At 41.3% G+C, this 21,719-nt stretch overlaps 1 protein-coding gene across 1 annotated transcript in view; it reads left to right on the plus strand.

Moving 5' to 3' along the window:
* The window catches only part of KCMF1 (potassium channel modulatory factor 1), a 74,687-nt gene extending 58,048 nt beyond the window's left edge, over window positions 1-16,639 (plus strand). The window contains exons 4-7 of the mRNA XM_073636991.1: window positions 908-1,009; window positions 1,816-1,990; window positions 11,066-11,348; window positions 15,921-16,639. Of these exons, the coding sequence (XP_073493092.1) occupies window positions 908-1,009; window positions 1,816-1,990; window positions 11,066-11,348; window positions 15,921-16,182 (822 nt within the window). The 3' untranslated portion in view covers window positions 16,183-16,639. The remainder of the gene's footprint in view (window positions 1-907; window positions 1,010-1,815; window positions 1,991-11,065; window positions 11,349-15,920) is intronic.
* Window positions 16,640-21,719: the final 5,080 nt, after the last annotated feature.

The raw sequence follows: 21,719 nt of genomic DNA on the forward strand, positions 1-21,719 counted from the left end.
ATCCATCTATGAAAATGCTCTAAGAGTGGACTAGACAAGAATATGATGGAAATAAGTTGCCCAATAGTATTTAATAACATCCGATACATCTAGCCCACCGCTCATTTAACTAGTTAACAGAATTTGATTCTATGCCTTTTTGTAGGCCCAGATGAATTGGAGAATAGATGACTGTAAGCGTCCTAGTTCCCTATAGGGAACATGAAGGGGTACAGTTTCAATTAGGTATCGAAGCTTAGGAAGTATGGTCATTTTACCTGAAGAGCTTCTCCCAAACACAGATAGCGGAAGACTGTTCCATTCGTTAAGTAACCGTTTGAGTTTGTTGAATAATTGAGGGTAGTTGAGTTGATAGAACGATTTATAACTGGAAGTCAGTTGAACCTCCAGATATTTCAGAGAAACAACTTTCCAGCTATAGGGTACTATTAACGAGTGTAATGATGTGCTAGAGACCGAGAGGGAGGGCCTGATTCCATTATTTCATTGTGAGTAGTCCCATTGTAAACTCTTCAGTCGCTTTGCTTTCTGCTCTACAACTAGACATTAAAATCTTATAAGTAAATTATTAAAAGTGTAGAGAACTCTAAAGCTCAGTTCACATCACAGTGACTCAGTCTGCATCATTACAATAAATGGCTGTCAGCTCATACGCCCAAATTCCGTTTTCCAAGGGCTACGGAAGTAAGCCCTGATGGAGCCGGGCCAAAACGTGATGTGAACATGGCTTAACTGTGTAATGTTAATGTAGGTGTCATAGGAAAGATGGAGTATGATTGCTGATTATTGTTTTTCCAGTCTGAGTATACATGGGTAACTGGCAACAAAGGACCCATCTATATTCAGTTGCACAATAATTTGGCTCTGTGTATGTGACCTTTTTTTAAGTCTATGTATATCTTTGCAGATTTGCCCAATTTGTGCAGCATTACCAGGTGGAGATCCAAATCACGTCACAGATGATTTTGCTGCCCACCTTACACTTGAACACAGAGCTCCCAGGGATCTAATATCCTTTTCCTAACATTTTATAATTGTGTTTATACCGTGAATTCTGAATGCAACTGATATTTGTAAAAAAATATTGTTTTTTTTCTTACGTTTTGCCATAAGCAGCTGCCAGAATTTTTTATTTTTTTTAAAGGCTGTAAAACCCCTTATCATTTTATCATAGGGCATGTTGCAAAAATAAAGTGTAATAGAATGACTACAGTGGTTTTACCTTTGAACCTTTTGTTATAAAATACATTGTTACATTAAAGAATAGGTTAGACATTCCTGATGAATATGTTAAAGGATTTTTTCTGGTCTTGGAAAAGTATTGTCCCAAGCTGCAGTTCGTCTTAAAAAAAAAATAAACAAACAAAAAAACAAAACAAACCCCCTTCCTTTTATACAGCATCTCTGGTTCCAGTATTGACTCTGCACCCAGTGTTTGTTATTGTCTGCAGCGCTGACGTCAGGTTGACAGCACTGCAGTCAATCAATGAGCTCTGTAGCTTTTTCAGTTGATGTGGCACCAGAACTGCCGACAATAGTAGTCACCCGGAGCAGTGGCAGAGATTCATTTCTGGACCTGGGGAGGGTAAGAAGAGCTCAGTTTGTTTGTTTTAAAACAAACTGTAGCTGTACTGGGGCTGGAGATGTCTGCAACTTCTAAATCCACTTTAATGCTGTGGTATAATATATACGCGAACAATGTTCTCTTTATTTTCTTATGTATTACAAACCCAAAAAAGGAACTAAGTATGTATATTAGATTTACTTTTTTGGGCTGCAATTTCATTTTCATGGTCTCCCTTAACTGTTTCTTATGATGAATCCAGTGGAGTTCGACATGTACGAAGGATGTTTCACCCCGGTCGAGGGTTGGGTGGTCCACGAGCTCGCAGATCAAACATGCACTTTACTAGCAGTTCCACTGGAGGGCTTTCATCCTCACAGAGCTCTTACTCACCAAGCAATAGGGAAGCCATGGATCCTATAGCTGGTATGTTACCTATGTTAGAAATCTTATACATAATCAACAAAAGAAAATCTAGTGCCTTGATGCTGGACATTGCTTTCATAACACCTTCAAGATGGACACATTAACATAACTAGCATATTTTGCCTTGGATTAAATAAGTATGTGTGTGTGTATGTATGTGTATATATATATATATATTATATACAGTGCAGACCAAAAGTTTGGACACACCTTCTCATTTAAAGATTTTTCGGTATTTTCATGACTGAAAATTGTACATTCACACTGAAGGCATCAAAACTATGAATTAACACATGTGGAATTATATACTTAACAAAAAAGTGTGAAACAACTGAAAATATGTCTTATATTCTAGGTTCTTCAAAGTAGCCACCTTTTGCTTTGATGACTGCTTTGCACACTCTTGGCATTCTCTTGATGAGCTTCAAGAGGTAGTCACCGGAAATGGTCTTCCAACAATCTTGAAGGAGTTCTCAGAGATGCTTAGCACTTGTTGGCCCATTTGCCTTCACTCTGCGGTCCAGCTCACCCCAAACCATCTCGATTGGGTTCAGGTCTGGTGACTGTGGAGGCCAGGTCATCTGGCGTAGCACCCCATCACTCTCCTTCTTGGTCAGATAGCCCTTACACAGCCTGGAAGTGTGTTTGGGGTCATTGTCCTGTTGAAAAATAAATGATGGTCCAACTAAACGCAAACTGGATGGAATAGCATGCCGCTGCAAGATGCTGTGGTAGCCATGCTGGTTCAGTATGCCTTCAAATTTGAATAAATCCCCAACAGTGTCACCAGCAAAGCACCCCCACACCATCACACCTCCTCCTCCATGCTTCACGGTGGGAACCAGGCATGTAGAGTCTATCCATTCACCTTTTCTGCGTCGCACAAAGACAGTGGTTGGAACCAAAGCTCTCAAATTTGGACTCATCAGACCAAAGCACAGATTTCCACTGGTCTAATGTCCATTCCTTGTGTTCTTTAGCCCAAACAAGTCTCTTCTGCTTGTTGACTGTCCTTAGCAGTGGTTTCCTAGCAGCTATTTTACCATGAAGGCCTGCTGCACAATGTCTCCTCTTAACAGTTGTTGTAGAGATGTGTCTGCTGCTAGAACTCTGTGTGGCATTGACCTGGTCTCTAATCTGAGCTGCTGTTAATCTGCGATTTCTGAGGCTGGTGACTCGGATAAACTTATCCTCAGAAGCAGAGGTGACTCTTGGTCTTCCTTTCCTGGGGCGGTCCTCATGTGAGCCAGTTTCTTTGTAGCGCTTGATGGTTTTTGCAACTGCACTTGGGGACACTTTCAAAGTTTTCCCAATTTTTCGGACTGACTGACCTTCATTTCTTAAAGTAATGATGGCCATTCGTTTTTCTTTACTTAGCTGCTTTTTTCTTGCCATAATACAAATTCTAACAGTCTATTCAGTAGGACTATCAGCTGTGTATCCACCAGACTTCTGCACAACACAACTGATGGTCCCAACCCCATTTATAAGGCAAGAAATCCCACTTATTAAACCTGACAGGGCACACCTGTGAAGTGAAAACCATTTCCGGTGACTACCTCTTGAAGCTCATCAAGAGAATGCCAAGAGTGTGCAAAGCAGTCATCAAAGCAAAAGGTGGCTACTTTGAAGAACCTAGAATATAAGACATATTTTCAGTTGTTTCACACTTTTTTTTGTTAAGTATATAATTCCACGTGTGTTAATTTATAGTTTTGATGCCTTTAGTGTGAATGTACAATTTTCATAGTCATGAAAATACTGAAAAATCTTTAAATGAGAAGGTGTGTCCAAACTTTTGGTCTGTACTGTATATGTGTGTGTGTGTGTGTGTGTATGTATATATATATATATATATATATAAATTTCCATTTTTTTGGAAAGGTTAAACAGTTTTCCTAAATTTTACTGCATGAAAATATAATCGCACTATATCCTCCGCTTTCAAGATATCTGCATCCTCACAGACTTCAAGATCTCTGCTTGCAGTGATTCAATAGGAATGTTTACGCCCAGGAGATGAGAATAATCTATCTTGGTGATTTGATGAACACACAGGTACATGGCTCCTTACAAGACACCACTATGAATACACGGTACTTTTGTGCATCATGCACCTTTGTGTCCATCGCATGACCTGGACAGATTATTTATTATCCTCTGGAAGTAGGTAATTCTCCCAAAAGGACAACAAGCAGAAATCTTGCAGACTGTGATGTAATGAAAATAAAGTGGTCCATGGATAATTAGGTCTTCCTTTTGGTGTCCGTTGTTAAAACAAAAGAAAAAGTTCTACATGCTGTGCAGAAACCACGGACTGCATAATAATTATTGGATACCTCTGCTTCAGTTTGCATCAGTTATATAGTGCACTTGTTTACACATGCTTTCTGGTTTTGCTAAATATATATTATTATTATTATAGCGCCATTTATTCCATGGCGCTTTACATGTGCTAGGGATATACATAGCAAAAACATTTACATAATCTTAACAAAACGAGTCAGCGACTGGTACAGGAGGAGAGAAGACCCTTCCCGCGAGGGCTCACAGTCTACAAGGGATGGGTGAGGATACAGTAGGTGAGGGTAGAGTAGGTCATGCAGTAATGTGGTGGAGCGGTGGTTACTGCAGGTTGTAGGCTTGTCGGAAGAGGTAGGTCTTCAGGTTTCTTTTGAAGGCTTCCATGGTAGGCTAGAGTCTGATGTGTTGGGGTACAGAGTTCCAGAGTAGGGGCGATGCACGGGAGAAATCTTGTATGCGATTGTGGGAAGAGGAGATGAGAGGAGAGTAGAGAAGGAGATCTTGTGAGGATCGGAGGTTGCGTGCAGGTAAGTACCGGGAGACTAGGTCACAGATGTATGGAGGAGACAGGTTGTGGATGGCTTTGTATGCCGTGGTTAGTGTTTTGAACTGGATTCTCTGGGAAATGGGGAGCCAGTGAAGGGATTGACAGAGTAGGAAGGCCGGGGAATAGCGGGGGGACAGGTGGATTAGTCGAGCAGCAGAGTTTAGGATAGATTGGAGGGGCGCAAGAGTGTTGGAAGGGAGGCCACAGAGCAGGAGGTTGCAGTAGTCGAGGCGGGAGATGATGAGGGCATTCACTAGTGTTTTTGCAGAGTCTTTGCTGAGGAATTCACGGATCCGGGAGATATTTTTGAGTTGGAGTCGGCAGGGGGTGGGAAGGGCTTGGATATGTGGTTTGAAGGAGAGATCAGAGTCCAGGGTTAACCCAAGGCGGCGAGCTTGTGGGACTGGGAAGCATGAACAGCCATTGACGTTGATGGATAGGTCAGATGGGGGATATGAATGAGAGGGTGGAAAGATGATGAACTCTGTTTTATCCATGTTGAGTTTTAGAAATCTGGCAGAGAAGAAGGATGAGATGGCGGACAGACATTGTGGGATTTTGGTTAGTAGGGAGGAGATATCGGGTCCTGAGAGGTAGATCTGTGTGTCATCAGCATAGAGGTGATACTGAAAGCCGTGAGACTCTATGAGCTGTCCCAGGCCAAAGGTGTAGATGGAGAAGAGCAGAGGTCCTAGAACTGAACCTTGGGGGACACCGACAGATAGGGGGATATGAGGAGATCCAAGATAGGGCCAAGTCCGTGATGCCAAGAGAATCTGTAGTAAGAGGGAATGGTCCACTGTGTCGAAGGCAGATGACAGGTCCAGAAGGAGGAGGATTGAGTAGTGTCTCTTGGATTTGGCAGTTAGTAGGTGGTTGGTGACTTTGGTCAGGGCAGTTTCAGTCGAGTGATGCGGTCAGAAGCCAGATTGCAGGCGGTCGAAGAGGGAACAGGAGGAGAGGTGGGAGGACAGTTCAAGGTGGACATGTTGTTCTAGTAGTTTTGAGGCAAAGGGGAGAAGTGATATGGGGCGGTAGCTAGTCAGAGAGGATGGGTCAAGGGAGGGCTTTTTGAGGATGGGTGTGATTGCGGCATGTTTGAAACATGAGGGGAAGACACCGGTTGTTAGTGACAGGTTGAAGAGGTGGGTTAGGATGAAGACTGTGGTAAGGTTAGGGATGAGGTGGGATGGGATTGGGTCAAGTTCGCAGGTGGTGAGGTGTGATTTGGAGAGTAAAGAGGAGACTTGACCTTCTGTAATGGTGGAGAAGCTTTGTCTGATGGTGTCAATCGTCTGCTTGAAGAATGAGGCAAAGTCTTCAGCTGAGATGAGAGAAGAGGGAGGAGGTGCTGGGGGACGAAGGAGAGAATTGAAAGTGTTAAATAGCTGTTTAGGGTTGTGAGACAGGGAGGATATGAGAGATGAGAATTAGGTTTGTTTTGCTGTAGTGAGCGCGGACTTGAAGATAGTGAGGGATTGTTTGAATGCGATGAAGTGCTCGATGGAGTGAGACCTTTTCCATCTCCTCTCCGCAACCCTGGAGGCCTGTCGCAGTTCTTTAGTAAGTTTGGTGTGCCAGGGTTGCCTGTTGATTGTGCGAGATTTGGTATGTGTGAGGGGGGTGATCGAGTCGAGAGCTGCAGCTATTGTGGGGTTATATGAAGCGGCAGCAACATCTGCATTGTGTAAGGAATTTATGTCTGTAAGAGGGAGGAAGGATTCAGAGAGTGAGTGTAGGTCAAGGTGTTTTGAGGTTTCTGCGAGCGTGTGTAAGTTTGTGGAGTGGGGATTGTGCACTTGGAGAGGAGAGGGTAGAGAATGTGAGGAGGTTATGGTCAGAGAGATGGAGGGGTGAGTTAGAGAGGTTAGATAGGGAACAGAGGCGGGTGAAGATGAGGTCCAGTGTGTGGCCATCTTTATGAGTAGCTGCCGAAGACCATTGAGCAAGGCCGAAGGAGGAAGTGAGCGATAAGAGCTTAGAGACAGACGAGTGGGAAGTGTCAATGGGGATGTTGAAGTCACCCATTATGATAGTGGGGATGTCGGTGGAAAGGAAGTGAAGCAGCCAGGTGGTGAAGTGGTCTAAGAAAGTGGTGGCTAGCCCTTGGGGTCGGTAAATGACGGCCAGTTGGAGGTCAGAGGGGGAATAGATGCGCACACAGTGCACCTCAAAAGAGGGGAGTGTAACAGAGGGTGGCAGTGATATTTGGGTGAAAGCGCAGGTTTCTGACAGGAGAAAACCTACGCCTCCGCTATGTTTGCTGTTGGGGTGGGGGGTGTGGGAAAGGTGGAATCCGCCATATGAAAGTGCAGCTGGGGAGGCTGTGTCAGAGGAGGGGGTGAGCCATGTTTCGGTAATGGCGAGGAAGGAAAGTTTGTTAGTAATGAAAAGGTCGTGGATGTAGGAAAGTTTGTTGCAGATGGAGCGAGCGTTCCATAGAGCTCCTGTTAGAGCAACTAAGGAAGTGGGGATTAGTTGGATGGGTATGAGGTTAGAAGGGTTGCTTCAGTTTGTGGAAGGTCGTGGATAGGAGGTAGAAGTAACTGTGGGGATATGGCGAGGAGGACCAGGATTTGGAGAGATATCTCCAGCAGTGGGGAGGAGCAGAGAAAGTGTTAGCAGGTGGGAGCAAGAGAGAGCATGAGGTGGCGGTCTGTTTGGAGATCCAGGATTGAATGTTGAGGAATAATTCGGAGGAGGAGGTGAGATGAATGTGGAGGATGGAGGGAGAGATTAAGAGTTTCTTACTAGGTGTAGGGATTTGAGGGGATACTAGAAAGTGGAGGACTATAGAGGAAAATGTGAGAGCTAACAGAAACATAGTTAAGAGAGTAAGTGGTTAAAGTGTTGGTTACCTGGCTCCTGCCCTGACTAACTGCCTCTGAAATAACTGCCACTTATCTCCGAAGCCACTTTGCACAAGAAGACGCGTGCACAACCCAGCACACGTGCACCCCTTAAAGAGCTTCTAAATATATAGGGCACAGTAAACCATCAGGTAAGGGGCATTGTGGGAGCTGCTTGTGGCTAAATTAGTAGCTGGTCATCTCACCCCGAGATGGCTGGGTGATCAAAGACAGGGCTAGGACTCTGCAGGCTCTGCAGTTTAGCACCTCTAAACATCAGATAAAGTCTACAGTGGGGAAAGGACAGACATATGTGAGTATTGAGTGGAAAGGGACAGATAAAGCAGAAATATCAAACAGAGAATTCTACCAGTGAGTTGAATCAGGAGAGCAGAGCATTAGATGGCGGCCTATACAGCAAGCAGAGAAATTATGCAGGAGAAGAGCATGTACCAGTGAGTTGAATCAGGAGAGCAGAGCATTAGATGGCGGCATATACAGCTTGCAGAGGAATTATGCAGGAGAAGAGCATGTACCTGTGAGTTGAATCAGGAGAGCAGAGCATTAGATGGCGGCATATACAGCAAGCAGAGGAATTATGCAGGAGAAGAGCATGTACCTGTGTGAAAAGAGAAGAAGACGGATGTTAGTCCATGGCCTCTGAAATAACTGCCACTTAAATCCGAAGCCACTTTGCACAACCCAGCACGCGTGCACCCCTTTAAAGAGCTTGAGTTTTATTGGCAATCCAGGCACTGGCTGCATCTTTTCCTCAGCCACTGAAAATCCCGGACTGAGGAGAAGACGTAGGACTTAGCCTGGGCTAGTCCCAGCTTGTTTGCATGTGATAACCAGCACTGTAGGAGTGAATTTTGCCCAATATGTGCATTAGTAAAAAACAATTAGCACATTATTTTACTGGTAGACTAAGGCTCTAAAACATGATGGCGTTGGTTTACAACCATTCAGGCACCTAGTGCGTTTACTTTAAGAAAGTAGGTGTTTTATCTGCCATGCTACCATGTAAAGTTCGCAGTCTTTTTCAGCTCCACACACTGCTGGTCTCCATAATTTCCCCCCAACACATGAACGAGAACACACAGTCACACTGCTCCTCTGCTCTCACAATCCCCATTCCCCTACAATAAGGTCTAGAAAAAAAATAAATAATTTTCAGGTGCTAAGGTTTTTTGAATGGATTTTAAGGTATTTTGAGGGTGCTGAATTCAAAATTTCCATTAGTTTCGCTGAATTGGTTCTAATTTTTTAGATAATTCATCCATGAAAATAATGCATCCCCCCAATGCGAATTGTGTTTGATAACAAATGCAATAGCTTTTGGTCTTTTGACTCTTTTTAACAGTGTCTTGGGTAACGAAATATCCCATGTAATTATTTTGTATTTCAATTTGTAAGCTTACAATGCTATAAAAGCTACTTTTTGAAGCCAGAAATCTACTGTAATTAACTATTTAAATATCTCAAACTAGAGCCATTCTGGCAAAACCGAAGTCATATCAGCACCATAAACTTAATATAAAACAGTTCAGACATCATTGGCAACAAAGTCCATGTAATCTGTACATTGATTTTTCGGCTCCTACATGGAGCACTTACCGTCCCCTCCTGTGTCTGCCATGTCCTTGCCCCCTTTGCGGTGATGGCAGCAACGTAATGAGGTTAGCAGCGTGATGACCCCATCCCTCTGCTGCACGTCGAGCCAGTGGCTGAAGCACCGCTCTGCTCCTGTCCCAGGACTATAGTGTTCAAGTGTGTTCATGTCTGAAAGGCGCAAATACATTTAAATATAAGAAGGGAGCTGGCATCTTCCGGTTCTCAACGAGCTTCAGAAACCCTCTGGCGAGCTGCATGTGGCCCTTGGGCTTTATGTTTAGCAGTACAACAAGAGTGTAGTTTCTGAAATGGAGTAAGTTTGGGGGATTTTCTGTTGCTCTGGCACCCTGAGGACTCTACAAGTGGCACCCACAATCTATTTGAGACAAATTTGCCCTCCAAAAGCCAAATAGCATTTGTTCCATTCTGATCCCTGCTGTAGGCGAAACAGTGGTATTTGACCACACACAGGGTTTTGCCACATTCAGGAGAAATTGGTTTACAAATTGTCTAGTCCATTTTTGCCTATTACGATTAGTTAAAATGGCAAATTTAGGACTAAAGCAATATTTTTGTGGAAACAATATTGTCATTTTTTCATTCTCCTACACCTGTTATGAACTTTTTTGAACAACCTGTAGATCTATTAAGGTTACCACATCGCTAGAGGGGGATGTCATTTTCAAAATGGGGGTCAATTGTGGGGGTTTCGGCTGTTTTGGCACTTTGGGGGTTCTGCAATTGCTACATGGCGTCCATAATCTATTCCAGCCTGAATTGCATTCCAAAAGTCAAATTGTGCTCCTTCCCTTCTGAGCTCTGTGATGCACCCAAACAGTACATTCCAACCACATATGAGGTATAGCTGTGTTAAGTAGGAAATGCATTACTAATTTTTGGGTGCATTTTCTCAAGCTGTGAAAGTGAAAATGCAGCCAAATATTGTTTATGCATTTTCTACTGAATGTGGCGATATCCCATATGTGGTTGAAATAAAGATAAAGCAACATTTTGCTTGAAAGAATATAATTTCAAAAATATTGATATAACTTGGGCATATAGGAATTGTTATTAACTATTTTGTGTGGTATGAGTGCTATAAGGGCAGAAAAATTAGGTTTGCAAATTTTTCTAAACTTTTGGCAAATTTCCAATATTTTAATACATGCAAATATTGGTTACCTAAATATACTTCTGTCATGAAGTGCAACGTGTCATGACATACTATTCTCAGAATCACTGGTATATGTTGAGGCTTTCAAGAGTTATTTCCACATAAAGTGACACCTCTCAAATTTAAGGAATAGGGCTTTGTCAGGAAGGTCAAAATGGTAAGGGGTTAAAGGAAATCTCTCACCACCTGGGATGTTCTATTAATATGGGCATACAGGTGATAGAATGGTTAAATAGTCATACCCTTATGCCCATATCTGCAGTCTTGTGGGGAAATCGTATTTTATTTCTGTATGCTAATGATTTCTTCCAGGCACTGGGACGTGCTGTGCCTGGAAGAAATCTCTGCCTCCGCTCTTCATTTGTGTACCACCACCCTCCCATCAGCATCAGTGCCATGTGATGTGTAGTGTTGGCCCCGGAATCCCGTGTCTGTACCCTGCAATCTCATGATTATACGTACCTTTTCCATCCTTGTATGGGCATTGGCTTCATTTTTATTCTGCGCAGACACTGCGACATATGTAATATGATATGTAATATTATATGTAATATTATATGTTCATACTATGTTTTCTTTTTCTACAGAGCTATTATCCCAGTTATCAGGGGTGAGGCGCTCAACGGGTGGGCAACTTAACTCCTCGGGTCCTTCTGCCTCTCAGTTGCAACAACTTCAGATGCAGTTACAGCTAGAGAGGCAGCAGGCACAAGCTGCACGGCAACAATTGGAAACCGCGCGCAATGCCACCAGGCGCAACAATGCAAGTAGTGTCACCACAACCATCACCCAATCAACAGCAGCAACCAACACATCCAATACGGAAAACAATCAACAAACAATACAGAATTCACAGTTTCTCCTCACAAGGTATGCTTTCTTGATGGATAATAGGAGTATTGTGCATAGTTTTAAATCTTGCTGCTTGTTAGGTGCTCTAAGTTAAAAGGGTCTGTCTTGGTTGGCACATTGTGCTTTAATGGAATTGTAAGACAGATATTTGGTACATGGTGATGCTGTAAGGCCAAACCCAAGATGGTTATATGGACTCGTATTGCATTAGAACAGCTATCTAATCTAGGTTCTGCAAGTGGAAATGAATTTGCATATCCTTTTTCTCCATTTCCATAATGTAAACCTTGAATTTCTAGGCTTTGAATCTAATATAAAATATTCCTATACATTTAAGATGTTCTTTCTTGCACAGTTGCAGTAAGTCATTAAAAACATTAGAGTTGAGATGTGCTAATAATTTGATGTCTGTGGTGGTCATACAAGTTTGATCACTTGTACTATATAGAGCAACACTACCCTATTGCAGAGTTTAAACTCTTGGCCTGTGGCTGAGCTTCATAGGAGTACTAAGATGGCAGCAATTGGGGCCTTAAGGAGCCCCTGTCTGCTATGGTAACAAATAGATTCCCTTTAAAGAAGATTTCTATCACCAGGTTTTGCTACTCCATCTGAGAGCAGCATGTATATTTTACAGTTAGGTCCAGAAATATTTGGACAGTGACTGAATCTTCGTGATTTCAGCTCTGCATGCCACTATTTGTTTAAAATGAAACAACTGAAATGCAATTAAAGTGTAGACTTTCATGTTTGATTAATTTAGTTGAACAAAAATATTCTGTGTAACATTTAGGAATTGCATACAAAGCCTCCACGTTTCAGGGGCTCAAAAGTAATTGGACAAAATAACCTAAAAGAAAAGTTCATTTTTAACCCCTTCGCGATCTTGGGATTTTCCGTTCTTGCATTTTTGTTTTTTGCTCCCCTTGTTCCCAGAGCCATAGCGTTTTTATTTTTCGGTCAATATGGCCGTGTGAGGGCTTATTTTTTGCTGGACTAGTAGTACTTTTAAACGCCATTACTAGTTTTACCATATCGTGTATGCTGAATGCTAAAACTGACCTGCCATTCTTATTCTCTAGGTCATTACGAGTTCGTAGACACCAAACATGTATAGGTCCTTTTTTATTTAAGTGATGAAAAAAAAATCCAAAGTTTGCTTAAAAAAAAAAAAAAGAATGGTGCCATTTTCCGAGACCTGTAGCGTCTCCATTTTTCGGGATCTGGGGCCGGGGGTGAGGGCTTATTTTTTGCATGCCGGGCTGACGTTTTTATTGATACCATTTTGGGGTAGATCGGATGTTTTGATCGCCCGTTATTGCATTTTATTGCAATGTTGCGGTGACCAAAAAAACTTAATTCTGGCGTTTGGAATTTTTTTTCTCGTTACGCCGTTTACCGATTGAGTTAATTTTTTTATATTGATCGGGCGATTCTGAATGCGGTGATACCAAATATGTGTATGTGGGGTTCATTTTTTATTTTATTTTGAATGGGGCGAAAGGGGGGTGATTTAATCTTTTTTATATTTTTTTAATCTTTTAATATTTTTAAAAACAGTTTTTTAAAACTTTTTGCTTGCTTCTATAGTCTCCATAGGAGACTAGAAGCCGCACATGTCTGATCGCCTCTGCTACATATCGGTGATGAGCAGATCACCTTTATGTAGCAGAAATGGTCCTGTACCGACCACTAGGTGGCGCTCATAGTAATTTTACATGACAACCACTGGAGTCTGCTGTAGACCCAGGGTTGTCATGACCACCCATCGGTGACCCGCGATCACGTGACTGGGTCACCGATGGGCGGGGCTAACGCCGCGCTTCTTGCACGGCGATGTTAAATGCCGCTGTCAGAGATTGACAGCGGCATTTAACATGTTTAACAGCCGCGGGTGGATCGCAATTCCACCCACGGCTGTTGCGGGCACATGTCAGCTGTAATAATCAGCTGACATGTGCCCGGTTCAGTGCGGGCTTAGAGCCGGAGCCCTCACTGAACCAGGGGGTGATGACCTGGGGTGTATTAGTAAGGGGTTAATACTTTGTAGAGAATCCGTTGCAGGCAATGATTTGTGATGCCCATAGCTCCCAGACTTCAGTCAAACGCTGCGTTTCCTCCTTTGTGATGCTTTGCCAGACCTTTACTGCAGCTGACGTCAGTTGTTGCTTGTTTAAGGGTCTTTCTTCCTTAAATTTTGTCCTAAGCATGTGAAATGCATGCTCGATGGCTTTGGGGAAAAAAAAAACCTCCTGGATTGCTTTTGCAGTATGTTTTGGACCATTGTCCATCTGTACTATGAATCGCTGTCCGATCAACCTGGCTGCATTTGGTTGAACCTGAGCAGAAAGTATAGCCCTGTATACTTCAGAATTTATCCAGCTGCTTCTGTCTTCAGTTACATAATCAATAAACACTAGTGACCCAGTGCCATTAGAAGCTATGCATCTATGCATGCCCATGTCATCACAATGCCTCCACAATGTTTTACAGAGGGTGTGGTGTGCTTTGGATCATGAGCCTTTCCAATCCTTATCAATACTATTTTTTCTTCCCATCATTCTAGTACAGGTCGATCTTAGTTTCATCTGTCCAAAGAATGCTTTTCCAGAATTGGGCTGGCTTCTTTAGATGTTTTTTGGCAAAGTCTAATCTGACCTTTCTATTTTTAAGGCTGATTTATGGTTTGCACATTGTGGTCAGCAAGTCTGTATTTGCTGTCATCAAGTCGTCTTTGTGGTTGAATTGCATACTAAAACATCTACTTCTGGGAGAGTGTCCTTCAGTTGGGTGGATGTTGTGAAGTGGATTTCTTCACCATGGAAAGGATTCTGTGCTCGTCCACCGCTGTTGTCTTGCGTGGACGTCCAGGACTTTTTGAGTTCCTAAACTCACCAGTGTGCTCTTTTTGCATAATGTACCAAACTGTTGATTTGGCCACTCCTAACATTTCTGCTCTCTGATGGATTTCTTTTTTTTCCCAGTCTAATGGTCTGTTTCTCTTCCATTAAGAGAACTCCTTTGACCGCATGTTGTGTGTTCACAACAGCTTCCAAATGCAAATACCACACCTGGAGTCAGCTCCAGACCTTTTACCTGCTTCATAGATGATGGATTAATGAAGGAATAGCCCATGCAGCCCATTAAAGACCTTTTAAGATAATTGTCCAATTACCTTTGGTCCCTTTAAAAATATGCAGCTACATATTAAAGAGCTGTAATTCCTTAACCCTTACTCAAATTAAGATATGAATACCCTCAAATTGAAGATGAGTCTGCACGTTAAGCCCAAATTGATTATATAACTGTATCTTGAATGTGTTATTAAACAGCTAAAATGCCAAAACTTGTGTTACTATCCAGATATTTCTGGACCTAACTGTTTATTACTGGGTGCTGCAGTTTTGATTAAAAACTTAGATCTGCTACAGATCTAGCAGTTCTCTGAATACTGAGCTCTGTATAACCCTGTCCACACCACTGATTGGTAGCCGTTTGCCTAGACAGCTTTCTGTGTACACTCCATATCAGTGGTGGTTGGACTAGCTAACTGGTTTACTAGTCCTCCAGTGATAACCTGATGCTGATGAAACACAGATTTTAGAAAAAATACAGTAAACAGCCCAGTAAGTAACACATTGGCTGAATTAAGGTCTCTGAACCTTCATTATGCTGCCTTAAGATGGGGTATCAAATACCAGGTGACAGGTTTCCTTTTAAACACTCCTTGTTTGTTAAAAATGCATCGACTATATGCAGACAAAGTACTCCACACTCTGACATGCTGTAGTCTGTAGGCAAACTTAGCAGTAAGGGGTATGTTTCCATGTTCAGGCTTATGGTGGATTAAAAATAAAAGTGCGCTTCCAATATTTTCTTTAGATGTCTTGAGTTTGATCCATTACTACATCAAAAGATCTAAACTTGAAACCTAAACCATACACTTAAGTGGTCAACTTCCCTGCACTTCCACAATAGGGAAAATGAAGCATTACACAGTGTCCAACTGTCCATCTACTGGTGGATTCAGATGGAAGAGGGCCACTATTCAAGAACAGTAAATCAGCCCTTTGGAGTCCAATGGCTAATAATCATGCACAATTTCACCTGCTTTGGGGGTGGAAATGGGCCCCCTTATTTCTTGGATCCCCTTTTCGTCTGCACAGGTTGCACCAATGATATTGTCTGCCCCTGTGCCCATCTATATCAGTTGGGTTTTCTATGTTGTGCTGGACAGGACAGGTCCTCCGGAGAGGGATCTTCTTTGTAACCAGTGTCCTCAATGGCCAGAGGATGAAGATCCAGACCTAAGGACACCTCTTAAATGAGAATTCACTATAGGTCATATAGTATTGAATATTTTCAACAATGGATACCACATTAAGAACAGGAAACCAGTCATCTGATTAGTTTACTAAGGGCTGTTGTGCCAAGTTTTGATTTTATTAGCTTTTTATATGATGCCCATTGTTGACATTGTTTACCATCTCGTCTAGCCTATATTATTCACATTGTCAATATGAAATCTAAAATTGACATTTTTTTTCACCTCTGATTTGACTGAATCCATCTAATTTAACCCATTTGCAGGTTGAACGACCCGAAGATGACAGAAGCTGAGCGACAGTCATTAGAAAGTGAAAGGGCCGATCGTAGCCTATTCGTCCAAGAGCTGCTGCTTTCCACATTGATGCAGGAAGAAAGCTCTTCCTCCGATGAGGACGAGCGGGGAGAAATAGCTGATTTTGGGGCAATGGGTTGTGTAGATATAATGCCTTTAGATGTTGCTTTAGAAAACTTAAATCTAAAAGAGAGCAATAAAGGAAACGAGCCTCCGCCACCTCCTCTTTGATGACATCCCCCTTTGCAGACAATGTCCTCTGTGCTGTAACTGCCAATGAAAGTGGACAAACAACTATCTTTGGGTTTGTTTTGGTGATTGTAATTTCCGGTCTGTCACTCTTGTTACATTGTGTACATTCAAAAAAAAAAAAAAAGGAAAAAAAAATGTAAAAAAAAAAACAAAAAACTAAAAACAAAAAAATTTGAAAAGACAGAGGCAAATATATATGACAAAAATCACTTAACTAATTTTTACTTCTAGCAGATATAAATAGGTAGCAGTACCAGAGGCAGCTGTCTGCTTCCTGTACCTTGACATAAATGAAAAAAACAAAAAAAACAACTCTCCTAATCTCCCACATTCAAACTGAACACGGAAAACAAAGTATATGGAAAAATCTCTAATGAAGCTGCTGTGTGTATTTATGAATATTAATTAATAAAACTGCTTGGATGGTTTACCATAACTACTGCATGAGGTTTTTTGCAGCGTGCATGAGGTTTTAGTGACATTGTCATTAAGGAAACAAGAAAAGTAAAACTGGCTTAAATTTTAAGACCCTAATTAAGCCATAAATCCCAAAGCTTTCCTAAACATTATTCAAAAGGTTACAGCACCTGACGACATGCAGCATTACCCTAGACTGGTGGGTTGTGGCTTTGCATCTTTTGAATAATGTGTGACTGATTTATGTTATGCAAGTTCTACAGTGGCATTAACTGAATATTTTATGCCCTATCCGACAAAAAAAAATTGCAGTTTCAAATTTGCAATAAAAAAAACAATTGAAAATGAAATATATAATCCACTTATCGTCGCATAGCGTTTCTTTTCAGATCTAAAAAATAAAAAGGCATTGGCTAGTGTAAACCAAATATTTGGGCTTATCCTAAAGAACTGATTTGAAAATAATTGTATAAAAAAAGGAACGTATGCACTCCAAAACCATAAGAATTGTTCTAGTCTTTAACACTTCCTGTACAATGACTTAGCAGTTAACCCACTGTTTGAAATTGCACAATTTGTGATCCCTCAAACCAATCCTTTTCTGTGTTGAAAAGTTTTTTTTTTTTTGCTTATTTTTTTTTTTTCATGTGGTTGTTTGTTTATTAAAAAAAATATACAAAAAATCAAAAAAGTTTTCAGCTGTCTAAACTTGTTTTATCCAGGTATAGGCTGATTCCTTTAAATGCTGTTAAAAACAAGTTAGCCCAGAGTATGTTGTCTTAGTTTTTAAAGAAGCCTTTTTTTCACATTCTTAATCGTTTTTCTGAATTCTCTTATTTATGTATTTGCTTAATAGTTTGCAGAGCCTTTGTCAGCAAAAGGAGAGCTTGAGGATTTCCCCCACCCCACCCTTCCGGATTTTTGTTAATATACTATTCGTAATTCCTTATGCTAATGTTAGCACTTTTTTATTTATTGTTACTTTTGATTATTCTTTCGGCAGCCTTTGATTAAAAATCATACCACCTACATGCCTATACTATTAATCCTATTTGTAAAAATATGTACAGTGTTCTTTTTGTGCATAGACTTTCATAAAGGGCCTGACACATTGGGTAGCAGTTTTCATTTTTTGTTCTTTGTTTTGCAATGTAAAGTTAGAATATAATGACAATAAAAAAGACACACAGCTTTCTGAATTTGCAAGTATAAGATCATATATGCGTTTGCTCCTCTTCCCTTGCCCTCACCTATTTTTGAATTGGTCTGTTTTTGCAGCATCACATTGTGTACAATCGGGGAAAAAAGCAAAGTGAACAGTGGTGTGTGTAAAACCACAGTAACACTTAATGTTAATGCTAGTTTCCCCTCACTTTTGCCCTAAATACCGTATTTTTGCTCATTCTAGCACTTGAATGTTTTATCCCATCCATGAGAGGGTTATGGTGCTAAAAGGGTTAAGAGGAGATGCCGCTTAGTTATAGTTGTCATTTAGCAAAGGTTTTTTTTTTTCCTTTTTGTTTTATATTTTGTTGAGAATTTCTGAAAATGAATCCACCACTTTTCTTCAAGCTGTAGTCTTTTCACACACATTCTGCACATTACAGCTGTTCAATAAAGTATTTTCAAGACTGTTGCCCACGTGCGTTTATTTTCGATCCTTTAATGGAAAAATGTGGCGGTTGCGGAAGTTAGCATTTTTATCTTTGCAGACAAGCGAAGTGTATAATGGACAAATGGTCCCACTGACAAACTGCTTTCTGGTAGTCGAATCTTCCGTTTTGCTGGTCGATTGTATTACTGAATTTGCATTTTAAATATTTAAAATAAATCATTTTCATATTACACATTATGGGAAAAATGGAACGTCTAACTCTTCTATCATTTAAAGGCACTGTTGACATAAGTGACAGCTGCAGCTTTATTTACTTTGTCAATGGCTTTGCTTTTAGACAGCTAAGGTATAAAAGTCATCACATCATAGGGACAATTAAGCCTTTAATTAAAACAGTTTGGGGAATAGTTTTTCTTTCCATCAAGCTTGATCACATGGAGTGGAGAATTTAGGGCAGCAGAAGGAATCTGTTTAGTTTATCTGGGGTCTCCATTATGATTGTAGATATGTTGGAGGGATTTAAAAATGATATTCATGACCTTTTTTAATTATATAGCTTCAACTAAAGAAGCCAATTTTCATATATTTTCGTGTGTGTATATGTATGTGTATGTATGTGTATATATGTGTATATACACTGCTCAAAAAAATAAAGGGAACACTCAAATAACACATCCTAGATCTGAATGAATGAAATATTCTCATTGAATACTTTGTTCTGTACAAAGTTGAATGTGCGGACAACAAAATCACACAAAAATCATCAATGGAAATCAAATTTATTAACCAATGGAGGCCTGGATTTGGAGTCACCCCCAAAATTAAAGTGGGAAAACACACTACAGGCTGATCCAACTTTGATGTAATGTCCTTAAAACAAGTCAAAATGAGGCTCAGTATTGTGTGTGGCCTCCACGTGCCTGTATGACCTCCCTACAACGCCTGGGCATGCTCCTGATGTGATTGCGGATGGTCTCCTGTGGGATCTCCTCCCAGACCTGGACTAAAGCATCCGCCAACTCCTGGACAGTCTGTGGTGCAACGTGACGTTGGTGGATGGAGCGAGACATGATGTCCCAGATGTGCTCAATCGGATTCAGATCTGGGGAACGGGCGGGCCAGTCCATAGCTTCAATGCCTTCATCTTGCAGGAACTGCTGACACTTGAGCCACATGAGGTCTGACATTTTCCTGCATTAGGATGAACCCAGGGCCAACCGCACCAGCATATGGTCTCACAAGGGGTCTGAGGATCTCATCTCGGTACCTAATGGCAGTCAGGCTACCTCTGGCGAGCACATGGAGGGCTGTGCTGCTCTCCAAAGAAATGCCACCCCACATCATTACTGACCCATTGCCAAACCGGTCATGCTGAAGGATGTTGCAGGCAGCAGATCGCTCTCCACGGCGTCTCCAGACTCTGTCACGTCTGTCACATGTGCTCAGTGTGAACCTGCTTTCATCTGTTAAGAGCACAGGGTGCCAGTGGTGACTTTGCCAATCCTGGCATTCTGTGGCAAATGCCAAGCGTTCTGCTGTGAGCACAACTCCCATCTGTGGAGGTCGGGCCCTCATACCGCCCTCATGGAGTCGGTTTCTAGCCGTTTGTGCAGACACATGCACATTTGTTTCCTGCTGGAGGTCATTTTGCAGTGCTCTGGCAGTGTTCCTCCTTGCACAAAGGCGGAGGTAGCGGTCCTGCTGCTGAGTTGTTGCCCTCCTACGGCCCCCTCCACGTCTCCTGGTGTACTGGCCTGTCTCCTGGTAGCGCCTCTGGACACTACGCTGACAGACACCGCAAACCTTGCCACAGCTCGCATTGATGTGCCATCCTGGAGGAGATCCCACAGGAGACCATCCGCAACCTCATCAGGAGCATGCCCAGGCATTGTAGGGAGGTCATACAGGCACGTGGAGGCCACACACAATACTGAGCCTCATTTTGACTTGTTTTAAGGACATTACATCAAAGTTGGATCAGCCTGTAGTGTGTTTTTCCACTTTAATTTTGGGGGTGACTCCAAATCCAGGTCTCCATTGGTTAATAAATTTGATTTCCATTGATGATTTTTGTGTGATTTTGTTGTCAGCACATTCAACTTTGTACAGAACAAAGTATTCAATGAGAATATTTCATTAATTCAGATCTAGGATGTGTTATTTGAGTGTTCCCTTTATAATTATCCGGGGAATTTATCATTCTTTTATGGTTTTGTTAGTCCTTTAAGCTTTGCGTTGTACAGCCTTAGCATAATTAGAATTTAGAGATGTTTGCAATCTTAGAGGTTGTCCCAATCTTAGTAAACCCTTTCTATGTATTTGACGCAAGTGGACATAAGTTTAGGGGGGCTCATCTCTAGTACCCTACTATTGGAGAGACTTTAAAAAGTGTAGCTCCTACCTTGGTGTATTTTGTGTTTTCTTATTCATTCCTATGGACAGTGTATAATAATTATTTGTCATTGGGCAGCTCCTGCAAAGAAATTGAGTGCCAATTCACAGCTTTTTTTTTTTTTTGGGCAATATCATCTGGTCACCAGGGAAAATTCTTGACAGACGGCTGACTAACGGAGGTGTCTTCAGGCAGAGAACAGTTTGTCGGATGGGACAAGTTGACTGATATTGTATTTGCTGCTTCCTTGAACTTGGAGTTTCCACATTAGTTATGAAAAAATGCTTGTAAATGCATGAATGCATTGGGGTACTGTTAAGCATTATTTGAATTTTATACATGCTTCAATGCTCTAGATTTTTTTTTTGTACATTTTTAATAAATCCAAAGGTGGCATGTCTTCGTATGGACTAAAAAGAGCAGGGTTGCAGTAACACAATATCAATTTCTTTTGGCTTTGAACTAGGCGTCATCCTTAATTCAGACACAGCCATTTTATAACTTTATCACAGATGAACTTTGGTTCCATCTAAGGGGTTTCTGTGTTAAGATTAACATCTTTCATTTTTAGCTAAGCATTTCTGCTAATGCAACTAAATTGAAAATTTGTCATCTTGCGTAGTTGCTTATTATTTTCTATTCATTTTGCGAGATTTCATTTACTCTTCTCTATGTAAAGATTTGTTGCCCGATTCATGCTGCAAAAACAGTGCTATACGGATGAATGCAACAGATTTTCAGTCTTCAATCTGACAACATACCTGAAGACTATTCTTGCCAATGTACGGAAATGTTCTTGTACAGGCTTGAAGTACTAGTCTTGTACAACTGTTACCCCTTTTTGTGGGTTTGTCCTCTAAAAATCGTAAGTTCTAGTTTTATATTTATTTAGTGGATGACTTCTAATGGCACCCTTCTTAAAGGGTATGTTTACACGCACCATTTATGTCCTTGAAGTGAAAGCTGTCTGATGCAAAAGGTTTATATATATGTATACACTAGTTCCTAGTATGTTGCAGTTAGTTTATATACTGTAAAAAAAATATATATTTCTGCATTGCTTTCCATCTATCACCATTGAGTTTCATTTTT

The sequence above is a fragment of the Phyllobates terribilis genome, unplaced genomic scaffold (assembly GCF_046119375.1).
Source record: "Phyllobates terribilis strain yellow unplaced genomic scaffold, ASM4611937v1 Scaffold_1__5_contigs__length_1240528914, whole genome shotgun sequence".
Lineage (NCBI taxonomy): Eukaryota > Metazoa > Chordata > Amphibia > Anura > Dendrobatidae > Phyllobates > Phyllobates terribilis.